This window comes from Sprattus sprattus (assembly GCF_963457725.1).
Source record: "Sprattus sprattus genome assembly, chromosome: 2".
In the NCBI taxonomy this organism is placed as follows: domain Eukaryota; kingdom Metazoa; phylum Chordata; class Actinopteri; order Clupeiformes; family Clupeidae; genus Sprattus; species Sprattus sprattus.
In genome coordinates this window covers 63,072,459-63,085,862 of record NC_137921.1, presented here as the reverse complement: position 1 = coordinate 63,085,862, position 13,404 = coordinate 63,072,459, and the positions used below count along the sequence as shown (strand labels likewise).

Here is a 13,404-nt window from a genome sequence, read left to right as displayed (position 1 = left end):
GTCCAGCTGTAAATGTAAGTAATCATGTCCTTCGGAGAGAGAGAGGATGACAGCATTCAAACTGAGAAGGAATTCATTGTGTGTTGTCTTTGGCTGCTTTCTAATACTGTTTGATTAAGCTCCACTTCCCCCGCTGAAACACTGGGTTTGAAGATGGCCTTAAGGGATATGCGGTGCCGGCCACACAGACAATCTAGCTGTCCGCTGGAGCATTAGACACTTTTGTGTTTGCAGCAATAAAATGACATTAGATTTTGAATGTTATGTTATCTGTTATCTGTCCACCGCAGGCTATGTTCCATGTAGCAGTGGTTGATTCAAGTACAGAAATGCCATTGTCAGCCAAGAGTAAAAGGGGGGGGGGGGGGGGGGGGGGGGCGAGATCCCAATTTCATGTTGTTTATATGAAACCCCTTGCTTTCACCAGTACTTTTGCACCAGTCTACTTAAGGCTGTAAATTGGTATATTTGTGGTCAGAGTTGGGGTTTCCAAACACAAACCAAGCGTCACTCTCATGACCACTACTGCACTATTTCCTACTGAGGGGAGAGGCATTTTTGGCAGTGTTCTGTGTTACCCAAATGACCTGGTTTGGGGGAGGAGGGGGGGATTGGAAAGCATATAGGAGCATTCTCAAATCTGACATAAAAAGACCATACGTATCTTGATGTTAAAATTCACTAATGAGAGAAACTCAACACAATCACACGTGCACACACACACACGCACACACTGACACACACACACACACACACACACACACACACACACACACACACACACACACACTATTGAATCTGCTCTCTGAAGCTCACATCCATTAGACATGCACGACACTTGTTCCCACTCTTTCCCTTTTGTACCTTTTGCTTCTATCCCCAAACAGGTCACTGTATGTTACTGGCCATTATTTTGGTCGGATCGTCTTGGCAAGAGATTCAGGTTTTTTTTTTGGTTGCGCCAGCCAATGGTGACACCAACTCTACAAAGACAATAGCTGACCCAGAGGCCCCCGGCGGGGCCCCCAGTCGAGGCATGTTTTCTCAAAACTGTCAAATCGATTTGCGCGGCGCGGACCAGGAAGTGCGGCGGCTTTGATGCACCTCGCCCAGGCTGTCAAGTCACACTCTTGCCACATAACAAGTTGGTTCATTCTGGCCTTTCCAAAAACGTAGGAGGGGGGGAGCAAGGCGAGATGCGTGGCGGTGGTTGGGGGGTCGGGGGATGCTTTTAGGTGTTGCACGTCACCCCTGCATCCTCCACATGGCCACAGTTGGTCCTGCCCCAGCCGGAGAACTTGCACTGGTGAATGGTGTCCTCAGTGCCATCGCAAGCCACATCATCCATCCAGATCAGGCCAGTGCCTGTGGGACAAGGAGAGCAAAGCAGAGGGTGAGGACCTTAGAGTACCCCTTCAGCAGTCAAAGCACTGCACGAGTATAGAGCTCTGCTTCTTGGGAGACAGATAAGGCACAGATATGACTGTGCACTGTTGATAACTTAATGTCTTAAATCTGTTTTGTCAATTCACATAATTCATTTCAATGAGCAAATGCAAATATTTTTGGTTGAGGTAGCAGTTATGTTTTCACAACTAACCTCCGGTAACATTTCAGCAATAATTAATTGCAAATCCCAACCGCACAATGTTAACAGAATAATTTATTGGGCAATGTATTTCAGCAATCTACTATCAACATATAACATTCTAGTCAGAATATGAGTCTGATGCTGAACCATTGGGCTGTGATTATGGGGCGTGTTTCAACGAAGCAGGAAAAAAAATGCCTCTTCGCTCAATTGGATACCTACAACTAATCAGAGCAACATAGTATGACCATCTGATACATTAAAACTTTTACCGGATCCCGTAAGAAGGACGGCAAAAACATATTTTCGATCGACAAATGCCTTGATCGCGTTTCTCTGTTCCTCTTTCAAAATGATTGCGCTGTCAATATCTGTGAGATATGCCTGCTCACATACTTATTAGCAGCAAGGCTATAGCTAGCTACTATTTGTTTTAATGGATTTTTTGTCTAAGCGTTAGCAATAACCTATCAATAATGGTCTAGAGCGCTTCAGTTAAGGCCTACAATCCTCGGCAACATTCGTGTTGCACATACACAACTAACCGAGTCAATGTAGACATAAAAAAGTCGTGTAGATAGCTTAAATCATATCAAATATGCCCCACTAAGCTCCCGAGACGGCGCCATCTTTGTTCGATGTCTAATCTATCTATCTTATCAACTCAAGCGTTGGTTGGTCATCTGTCCATCAACGTATAAAGCCCGCCCTTACAATTTCATTGGTCAGATCACTTTTCCGAGAACTTGAATCTCTCCCAACTAGCTCAAGTCTAGACTGAATCTCCCAGACCAAAAATGTTGTGGGCGGAGTTCAGGCTGGTATCCAGGCTAATCAACATAGCTACTTTCACAAAATAAGAGTTTATTCAGGGTTCTGAGCCTCTTCTCCCATAGGGTTCCATTCAAACAGAACAGCCGCTGGTCTCCCCTCAAAGACCCCGAAGCTGTTACGCATTTTGAGCCGAAGATTGGAGTCTTCCCTTTAAGAACATCTCTGCCTGGAACTGAAAACAAGCACACTTGTGGTTTTTGAAAATGGTCACTCACAGGAGTCTTAAAGGAGTTGTATGAGGCTGCTGAAAAAGCAAGAACTGTTTGGAACAAATTAGTGTTCTAAATGCTTATTTACCCTTAGTTTTTGTTTCTGTTTTAGTCTTTTGAGCCTACTCATTCACTGTACTGTGATAAAACACATCAATGGTGTTGGTATTGACATTTTTTATATTTCTATAAAAAACTGAATTTTTGCGGGGTTGAAAATGGCCATCTTGAAAACACCCCCTCCACAGTTTAAAATCCACCTGAAACTTGCAAGGCCGATGCTGATGTAGAGTCAACCGTTTTGGACTTCTCTACATCTTCCCAGCCCCGTCCACGTGTGAGTCTTATTTTCATTTCATATTTTCATTCATCATTCACACGAGTTTAATGCCTATCAACTGTGTTGACAGCAACAAAGTAAAGCAAAAAATAAAAAGTAAATAGTTATTTTCTATTAGCCCATATTTTATTATTAATTCTATTAGCCCACCCTTATACAGCCGGCTAAAAGAGGCCCTGGTCTCGTGAGGGGTTATGAGTACTTGCACGTGACACTGAGAGGTTTGGCTGCTGTGCACAAGGAATTTAACAACCTATCCTGCGTATAACTTAAAAAATTGGCAAAAACACGAGCACAAAAACTCCCTATGTGTCTCTCTCTCTCTCTCTCTCTGTGTCTCTCTCTCTCTCTCTCTCTCTCTCTCTATCTCCTCGTCTATAGTCCGACCCTGAGATGTTTGCATGCTCCACACATGGCAGCCAAGTGCCACCCAAGAGGAGCTCTGGCAGAGGGTCCTCCTCTAAGTGTCTTTACTGCCTTTATTAATTACTTCAACAAAACCAGCCATCTCTCTGTCTCTCTCTCTCTCTCTCTCTCTCTATCTCCCCGTCTATAGCCAGCCATCTCTCTGGCTCGCAGGCACGTTCAGGTCTTGTTTTTAGCACAGCCAGAATCACAGACGCCCACTGGATGATCCCCCGCTCTTGACAGCTTAATGAATTGGTTGTGTTCGGTCCACTCTGCAAAGCCTTGTCCAAATCCTCTTTTAAGGTGCCGCAATCTTTTACGAGGAGGAATAAATCAAAGACTTTGGTCTGGGCCATCCTTAATTCTCAGTTATCTTTTGCAAGCATTCTACTGATGTAAGCACTCTAGCTATGACCAAGTTCAGCTTGCATGTGGAGGTTGTAGAAGATGTTTTTTTCCCTCATTTTTGTACCTTCTGTGAGGGTGGTTGGGAGGTTGTTTTTCTAATGGAATCAAAAGGTCGTCACTGCTTTCTTCAAGTCTTACAGCACACGTTTAGGCAAGGGAACGGTTTCACTGGGGCTGATGGATTTTCCTGTCCTAACGCCAGGGTTCCAAAGTTCAGTGACATCCATTAAAGAGTCACAGCTTAAGGCTGACAGATACAAAACTTCTATAGGAATGAGAGTAGATGTGTTTGTGGGTAAAACACTCTTGGTTGTAATTTTTCTCATCATGTGAACATTCCCCAGTCATACTTACACTGCGTCAAATTTAAACAACTGTATCAAGACAGCATGTCAGCACGTTAAGAGCACCTTAGATCAATCTTGTGTATAAATAAAAAAATATATTCCCGTACATGATTTCATCCTAAAATGCATGTCCAGGCTGTTAAAGCTCCCAGGTGCTACACTATCTTCGCCATCATCTCTCACAATCTGAGAGCTTGCAGATGTGCAGTGTGTGTCCACCGCCCCCAATAGAGCTATTAGCAATCCGGTGTGGGTCCGAGCATCCATACACAGCTTTGAGGTGAGACAACATAGAGATGTCCAGGCTCCATCAGTCTCCACCAGCCTCCATCTCCAACCCTCCACACTCATGAGTCAGCCCACTGTGGAAGGAAGTCAAGTTGGAGAGGCGCGTGCTCTGGGGCTGCTCTGTGTTTAGAAGCCTGACCATGGAGCTTTTGAGGACAAGACGGTTGCATGATGCTTCATGCAAATGTGCTTTAAAGCATAATAAACATCCAATGACTTTTTTTATACACCAATAAAGCAGCTCCAGGACATTAATCTAGCCCATATTTTCCGTGATGTCGATCAAAAGACGTTTTTCTTTAATACAGAAAATATTTACCAAAACCCGTTCACATGATTACGTATTACTTGTAATAACAATTTTTCCAAGATGTTTGTGGTGTTTCATCCATGATTAATGTCACAAAGCTCCACAGGACCCTGTCACTCATGGAGAAGCTGACGTAAACATATCACTGGCAAACCTCTTAACAGCGAAGCTAGTGTCACATGAACTAAGCTCAGATGTTCACTTGCCTGGTTGAATGAGCTTTATGACAGATTTCAGAATAAAAATGAATATAATTAAAATAATGAATGAGAGTAAGAGTATTTAAGAGTAAATCTATGTTCAAATATGGTTATCCAGCGAGAGAAAATAAATGTTTAAATACAGTCATATGCAAAAAGAGTTAGTCTAAGTTCTTATTCAGTCACATGCAGTGAGAGAGGAGGTAAATATTTGGAAACATTGTTGTGAACAGAACACTAATCTTAGAAAAATGGGCTGTATGGGTGATTTCATAGCTAATCAAATAACTTCTCATTTTACTTGGTTCTTTCAACACTGAACTACCCTACAAGCATGGTTGTTATTTCAACCAACTCCAAACACTGTGAAGGACAGATAACACAATAAGTCATCATCTATATAGCCTTTCCTAAATAAGAGAATTTTCTGTAGCTGGATCTGGATGTAAATTATAGTGGGAATCAGATTTATGTCACCATAGAGACTGTTTTGATGGCATCAAGCCTCCCTGGCTCTTCCGTATAAACTCATATTCTTCTCCAAAGTGATCCAACACAGCGTGCTGTAAAATACCTCCTAAAAGTACAATGGAGAAAACAACTGGTCTCAACCATTTCCAAGATCCATAAATGCAGACTGATCACTCTATTGGATCTGACCTTTAGAGCCTGTCATTACTGTGTGATTCAAACACAGATGGCAGAGTATTCTTGCCCCTCTCTTTGACTGTAGGTTTTAAGCATCGCATTACCATTGAGCCAGGAGCAATGACGGTGTAGGTATCAGCCAAAACATGTTTTTTGCTGCTGATGACCAATAAATGAATTAAGGATCCATCTTAGTTCTCGTCTCCTAGTGCCACAGGTGTTTTACTAGTCTTGATTGGTAGAATGCTGTTACTTTAGTGAGAAATAGGGACGGTTTTGCGAGAAGCTGCTTCAGAACGACCTAGCTAGCCAGACTTAAAACATGTGTTTCCCCTGTCCTTTTCATCTCAAAATGTCTAAAACTGGTAAAAAGGTTTTTTCTTGAACCCCTTTTTTAACTGGTACCGAGATAAATGGTCATCACACGCCTAACTATCAAACACAGGCCGCCACTGATTGCAGCACTATAGATGATCGTATGAGTGGATCCCAAAGGCGCTTCAAAGTCGGGAGCAAGGGGGTGACAGCACTGTGTGTGTGTGTTGTGGGAGTAGTTGGGGGCCCCACCAATTTGAAATGCCTTCTGCGGTCCATGCCACTATGTATATGCTTCACACGCAACCTAATAGTGTGTGAGTGTTTGATAGTGTACTGATGCCAGTCAACAAATGCCCCCCCCCCCCCTCATCTCACATGTCAAACTCCACCTGTGGGTCAGAGCTGTGAGAGTGATACATGTTTTGGAAAGATCAAATTCAATTCAATTCAATTCAATTCAATTCAATTCAATTCAATTCAATTCAATTCAATTCAATTCAATTCAATTCAATTCAATTTTATTTGTATAGCGCCATTACAATACAATTGCCTCTAAGCGCTAAATTGCCTCTGGGGAGGAAGACTGGAGAATATTGTTACTTCCACACAAAAAACACAAAGATATTATACTTAATTAAAGACAATATTAACATAGTTACTTTAAAATACTCACCCTGGCCAAAGCGGCCGGTCTTGTGGATCTCTTTGGCTCCTCTGAAGCCCATCATCCTGCACACCACGTCCCCGTCCTTCTTGTCCCAGACATCATCACACACGGTGCCCCAGCGCCCCTCGTGGAACACCTCCACCCGGCCCTCGTGAGAATCCGATCCATTCACCAGCCTAACCAGTGTTGGCTCCACTGCGTCACACACACACACACACACACACACACAGATACACACACAGAGAGACACACACACACACACACACATACACACACACACAGATACACACACACACACACACAGAGATACACACACAGAGAGACACACACACACACACACACACACACACATACACACACACAATTAGTCTTACTGCATACGCTTCAATCCAAGTGACTAAAAGTGATGCACACCTTGGGACTGTTGAAGCAGTTATAAAAAAAAAACTCTAGGTATACTGTTTACTGTCTTTGAGAGACATTGACAAAGGCGTTTATGGAAAAGCTATATGCTTCCAAGGGAAAGAAGATTTTACATTTTGGATAGAGATCGCTTTTTCCCCTTAAAAAGCATGAAGTTGGAGAGCTAAATGGGAAACTCTGCCACACGGTTAACAAATAAATGTGTTGAAGCGAAAGATAATTAGCAGTTGAAAGGCATTTAGTGTCTGAGGAGCTGAATGGTCGTTCTCTGGCAGGTGTTTTCTAATTACAATCCCAAACGCAACAGGTGACAGCAGAAAGAACCTCAGAGAATTTTTCCCAACAGCAAGCACATTTGCGTGAATGGGTCATCAGGGCAATCATTTCAAGATGTGCATCGAAGCTGCTTTCACTCAGTGCCCTAAATGATGAGTTAATAAGTTCACTTACTCTCCCTCTCCTTCTCCCCCAGTCTCTTAGCCCCAGTTCCCACAACACGGCACGAGCTAGCAACAACATCAGATATCTATTAGTCAGGGAGACGTGTCCAGCAAGGCATCTTCAATCTTCCTTCTTGTGCACGTCTCTGGGAGGTATCTCTCAGAGATTAACATCCGACTTTTGTCCTCACGCATGACAGCTAGGTGGGAGGTGTTGATAACGATGGCTGGCTTTAACCGGACAGTGCTCCATCATTGGAGAGGGGCCAATTCTTAGCCACATGGTGGTATTAATTCGGCGCTGCATTAAATGTAAATCTCCAGGATGGGCCTCGGAAGAGAGGAGGAACATCCTGCAAATGCATTGCAGATGCTGGCCCACGCTTGGCCTGAGGAAGGCGGCCAATCTGCAGTGATTGAAAACACATGTCCACGACAGACAAACAGGGAGATTTCCCGCTTACGCTCTCCTTCAACCCGCACTCCCCCTCTCTCGTTCGAGATTACGGCAGTTACGGCTCAGGGAACAACAATCTGTGCTGTGAGAAGGGGACTCAGTGGTGGGCTTGTTTGTGACTGTGTGTGAGTGTGTGTGTGTGTGTATGTGTATAGGTGCATGTCTGTGCATGCCAATTGGTGTTTATGTCTGCAGTTCAAGACAGTGTCAGAGACAGTGGAGTGCAAAACAGACATCAGTAGGTGTGTGTAGGTGTGCTATATATGAGTCTGTGCTGAGTTTAGGTGTCTATTCGTGTGTGTGTGTGTGTGTGTGTGTGTGTGTGTGTGTGTGATACGTACGTATATATCTGTGCGTGTTTCTGTGTGCGTGTGGGAAAGAGTGTCTCTGTGTGGGGGGCACATATATTTCATCATCTTGTACGGTCAAGGTCGGAAAACAAAATTGCACAGCTGACGGCTCCAAGCCTGTGTGACTAATGTGCTGCATTTGAGCAGGCTCAGGGCTTAGAGCGTTCGTGCAAAATGACTGAAATTTATGGATAAGGAACTTCATTCAGGAGGTTCGCCTCCAAGCGCTGCACACGGAATCAAAACAGGGCTAGTTTACCTTGTTCTGTAGCACGTACAGGGTTACATGTCATGCATATGTACGGATATTACCTTGAGCTGAGCAAAAAAAGAAACAGATCAACACAATGCTCTTGGACACGCTAAACAGCATGCACAAGTGGTTTACTGCTACTCCAAGGCTCACAAATACCCTTCCCTGTGACCAGTCAAACAAATCAGCCATGTGATATGGACAACGTGAAAAACAACTTTAGAAAAAAAAAGGGAAATGAGATTTGTAAGTGAATACTTGACAAAGACCGATTGGCACATTTGGCTCATATAGCGCTTTAGTCCAATGTATTCATATCTCACATAGCAGTTTATCAACTGTTGACCCAGCCTTGCAGGGAGGTTGTCACTTGTACAGTATCAAATCTTAATGGTCTACTCAACTCTACCTGATCGCACCATTGCGCCTGTATGGTATGTATGGTTTACATTAAGGTTCACATGGTTAAATGCCCCTGTCAGAGCGTGGAGCACGCTGTGTGTAATGGCTCTACTGGTATCTCTGGCCCTTATGGGTCCCTTCCACAGGGACCTGTATGTGTGTGTGTGAGGTTTCAGCTCCTTAAGATGTCTATCAGTGGGCTGGGAGTGTCCAGTACTACATTAGTGGACTCCACAGAGTCCAGGGTCCGCTCCCCCTGTGTGCATGTGTTTGGACTGGCCTGGGCTCACCACAGATGCGTCTGGGTTGTCCAAAGTGCAGGTTGAGCGGGGGAGTGATGGCGTCATTGTCGTGTTTGTGTGGTCCGGCCGGCCCTCAACCTCTCTGCTTGTGGACGGTTCCCACGGCAGCAGCACAGCGCATCCCCCCCCCCCCACTAATGCAATCCACCCCCACACCCCAGTATGGCCCACAGCATGAGGGTGAACACGGCCAGGAGGAAACGCCTCACATGTCCTGGATGTCATTCTATACTCCCCCAGTCACATGCAAGTGTGATCCAAGCCCTAAAAGCACGCTCGCTGTATCCTCAAAGGCCTCTGTTTTGGCTGGGTTCAGAGGACATGGATGTTGACCCTTCATGTACGATGTATCTAGCTAAGGTTCATAATCCAGGACTGTGTGTTTTGAACTCACACAGTGAGATTTAATATCCGTCTAGATGTAGTATTGCTGATGTATCAGCATTAAATAAGCACATCAAATGCATTAGTGACGCTGACAGCCGTACTGTGTCTAAATGAGGTTTCTTACCAGGATATTAAAAGATCAAGAATATAAGAAAGCCCACAGCTTGTTGGAATAGTAAGTTAACCCTGTTTTTGATGAGTGCTAACCCAAGCAAACATGTTTTTGCGGGTGTAATCTGCTCAAAGCCAGCAAATTCCAGTGTGCAATTTAACCGAATCGGACTAATTGTCCAGACGAAGTAATGAAAAGCAGAAATCGAAAAACTTTCCAAAAACCCCCGGTGATGTCACCTCTCCTGTTTCACAACTCCCAACTTGTGAGATTTACTTAAGAAACTAGGGCAGACTCCTTCCCTTCCCGTGGGAGAGATCTCTGTAAATCAGCACTGTCGATACCTTGCAAAACACTGGCAGACATGACCCACATGGCCCACTCAGCAGAAGAAAGAGCTATCCTAGTCATAATGTTTGGGGAAGAAGAGTCCGCTAAAACGTTCTGTTTGGGGCAGGACAATTACAATTACATTACATCTGTATCAAGAGCTGATCAATAAATACTCACTTACAGCCTACAGGAATACATTCACGTCAGTAAACGGAAGGATATGACTGCGTTACTTTCAGGGGAATCATTTCAGGCTGGTTGTGCAACAGTATAAGGTTTTAAAAACCGTCCAACGCACCTCAACTCCAAACCAGTCACGCAGTCCCTCTCTCTGGCCCCCACACATGAGAGTGTGTAAGAACAGTGTGAAGAGTGTGTGAGATGAGGTGTGCGAAACAGACTGCTTAGCTCTCACACACCACTCTGCCCCTTGATTACACGGTGGTTCATATTTAAGTCAACGAGCCCTCGGGGAGACAAGTGCGTAGGTGTCAGAGGTGATGGACACAGTGGTCTGCACGGGGTGAGGCATATCACAGCCGGTCAAACTCCTTATGATGTAAGTCTGCCACACCTGTTGGGTTGCAGTGCCAGGGAGAGAGAGAGAGAGCCAGAGAGAGAGAGAGGGAGAGAGTTCTGCAGCGTGATGCCATCAACGTCACACGGAGACAATGATGAATGGGCTGAGCAGAGAGGACAGTCACAACAGCGCCGTGGTGACAGAGCATGTGACATACATCAAGGCGGTCAGACCACAAAACCCCCGAGTGTGATCGCACAAACCTCATCCATTTACACGAGGCTCTTCACACTCATGGAACCAATTTCACTTCAGAGCGCAAAAAAAAAGAAAAAATGAAAAAAGACCCCACCCTCAACCCTCTTAATTTAGTAGGCCTCTTATTCACAGTCCGCTCTCTCTCTCTCTCTCTCTCTCTCTTTCTCTCTCTCTTTCTCTTTCTCTTTCTCCACATGAACCTAAGAAAGGGTCAAAATCCGTTTCAGATGTTTGGAGCTGTCACTTTGACAGAGGCCCATTCCAACTCTCATCAAGCCAAAATGAGCCCTAATGATGTCATCAAGAAAAAATAATATTTCCAGCTTGAGGGAATTCTTTTTTTTAGATTTTGGGTTTGTTTTCTTTCCTTGCCTGAGAGTAAATTGTGGTTTTATTGGACCAGTGTACCGGCCAGGGGGGGGGGGGAGGGATAGGGTGGCATAGTACAGTGGGATCTAACAAAGAAGCACCAACTGCACAAACACAAAGCTAACTGGCACTTAGCACACATTTCGAGATGGAATTTGTAAACAGATGATCTCAAACTTTAATCAGCGCTCTATGAAACCACTAAGCCTTCCTATTGGGAACTGAACGCTCAACCCAACCTCAAAGTTTTCAACGCAGCTGTGAGTGGCCCTTAACTGTGAGCACAGAACTCAGCACATGAGTGAATGGCTGTGCAACACGAAGGGGAGAGGGGTACATGGCCTGTCGCCCCGAACCTGAAACATGCGTTCAGAGTTCAGAGTTATGCTTCTCCAAGGGCCTCGAGGCGCAGTTTTTCCTCGATCATAAAATCGCTAGACTCAAAAGTACAGGTGATTTGCCTCTTGTTTTTGCTTTCGAAGCTTTGTTTTTGCTGGACGGGGCCTCTCACATCATGGCCAAGATGAAAGAATTCCAACATGCAATAGCTCACCCAGGAGGAATCTAATGGTGATTTTTTTTTTGCATCTGTAAATGTTTGGAGGCATTTGCAGACATGGTTGTGATATAACACATGACACAGCAGTTATTAGTCTTGTGTGATATAACACAGCAGAGTTAATAGTCCTCTGTGATATAACACATGACACAGCAGAGTTATTAGTCCTCTGTGATATAACACATGACATAGCAGAGTTATCAGTCCTGTGTGATATAACACATGACACAGCAGAGTTATTAGTCTTGTGTGATATAACACATGGCATAGCAGAGTTATTTGTCTTGTGTGATATAACACATGACATAGCAGAGTTATTAGTCCTGTGTGATATAACACATGACACAGCAGAGTTATTAGTCCTGTGTGACATAACACATGACATAGAATAGTTTTTAGTCCTGTGTGATCTACATTCTGCACTTTTATGTCTACTTTTGCATTCCATCCACTTTTGTGAATCTTCAAAAGAGCCACGCTTTATGGCAGTAACAGTCAAAGTGCCTTCTCCATTTTCTCAGCATAAAATCTATTGCATAATGTGATCATTGATTGATATCTTTCAATATTCAAGTATAATATGGACTTTAGGTTTAAGTCCAGTCAAGCTCTTCCACATAAACAAACATGATGATCAAATCCTACCTGTCTTCTCTCCTCCTCTGTCGCCTCTCTCCCCCTTGTCACCTTTTGGACCCTTCTCTCCTCTTTGACCTGAAAGACACAATCACAAGCGGCGGGTTAATGACAACAGACAGCAGAAAACTGGCAATCACTGATACATGGAGCAACAGGATTGCTATTCCAGCACACTTCACACTTTGACACCAAACCCTAGGGAACCTGAAGGGGGACTTGTGCACGATGTGAGACTTTTCAGCAGCTTGTGATAGCTTGCATGATGGAGAACTTTTCGTTGGGGGCGGGGGTGTGGACTGGATAATTCAAGGCCTGTGGCCATGATGGCAAAGCACCATTTAAGAAACAGAGGAGTATCTATCTATTCACTGGTTTTACAGGGAACATAAAATGGCACCAAAATGAGCCCTTCCTCTTCAGAAAACAAAGTGAGATAGACCAGACCGTGGTAGGTCCTATTATTATGCATTAACCTACAGCTTCGCCCACCACACACGCTCTATAATCTACGTGATTTTGTAGAACTGAACCAGACTGGCCACACATGAGAAAAGAATACTTTAAATAATACTTCACTTCTGTTTAAATTGGTGCTTTTCATTTCGGAGCATAAGGACCCTCCTGTGGGTCCAAACCTCCATGCACATCAAAGCAGACGAGTTAAAAGTGGTCAAGCACATATTTCTGAAATCTGATGTTCATAACTGTAATGGGTTTCTCTGTCATGGTGACTTAGACTTGCAGAGCTTTGTGTGTTTATTTACTGTTGTTCAGCTCGTTGTCTAAAGTGGGTCATCCATCTGAAAATGATTTAGCATGCTCTGCAACAATCGCCAGGGACGTGCACAGAAATTTTGAAGGGCAGTTGCCCTGCTCTGGAATAAAGGGGCAACACGGTCATTTTTGTCACCGCCGCTGCCACGCCACCGGACCCATATTTTGCCTATATCATTAGAACTCTCAGTAACTGCCGCTGCCACGCCCCTGTCCCCTGGACACATATTTAACGATTATTTTATCTAGGCTTACATG

At 44.2% G+C, this 13,404-nt stretch overlaps 1 protein-coding gene across 1 annotated transcript in view; it reads right to left on the bottom strand.

The window, feature by feature from the left end:
- Nucleotides 1–372: 372 nt before the first annotated feature.
- scara5 (scavenger receptor class A, member 5 (putative)) overlaps nt 373–13,404 on the bottom strand; it is a 52,793-nt gene continuing 39,761 nt past the window's right edge. The window contains exons 7-9 of the mRNA XM_080831816.1: nt 12,379–12,447; nt 6,575–6,763; nt 373–1,365 (exon numbers count right to left, since the gene is read on the bottom strand). Of these exons, the coding sequence (XP_080687942.1) occupies nt 1,232–1,365; nt 6,575–6,763; nt 12,379–12,447 (392 nt within the window). The 3' untranslated portion in view covers nt 373–1,231. The remainder of the gene's footprint in view (nt 1,366–6,574; nt 6,764–12,378; nt 12,448–13,404) is intronic.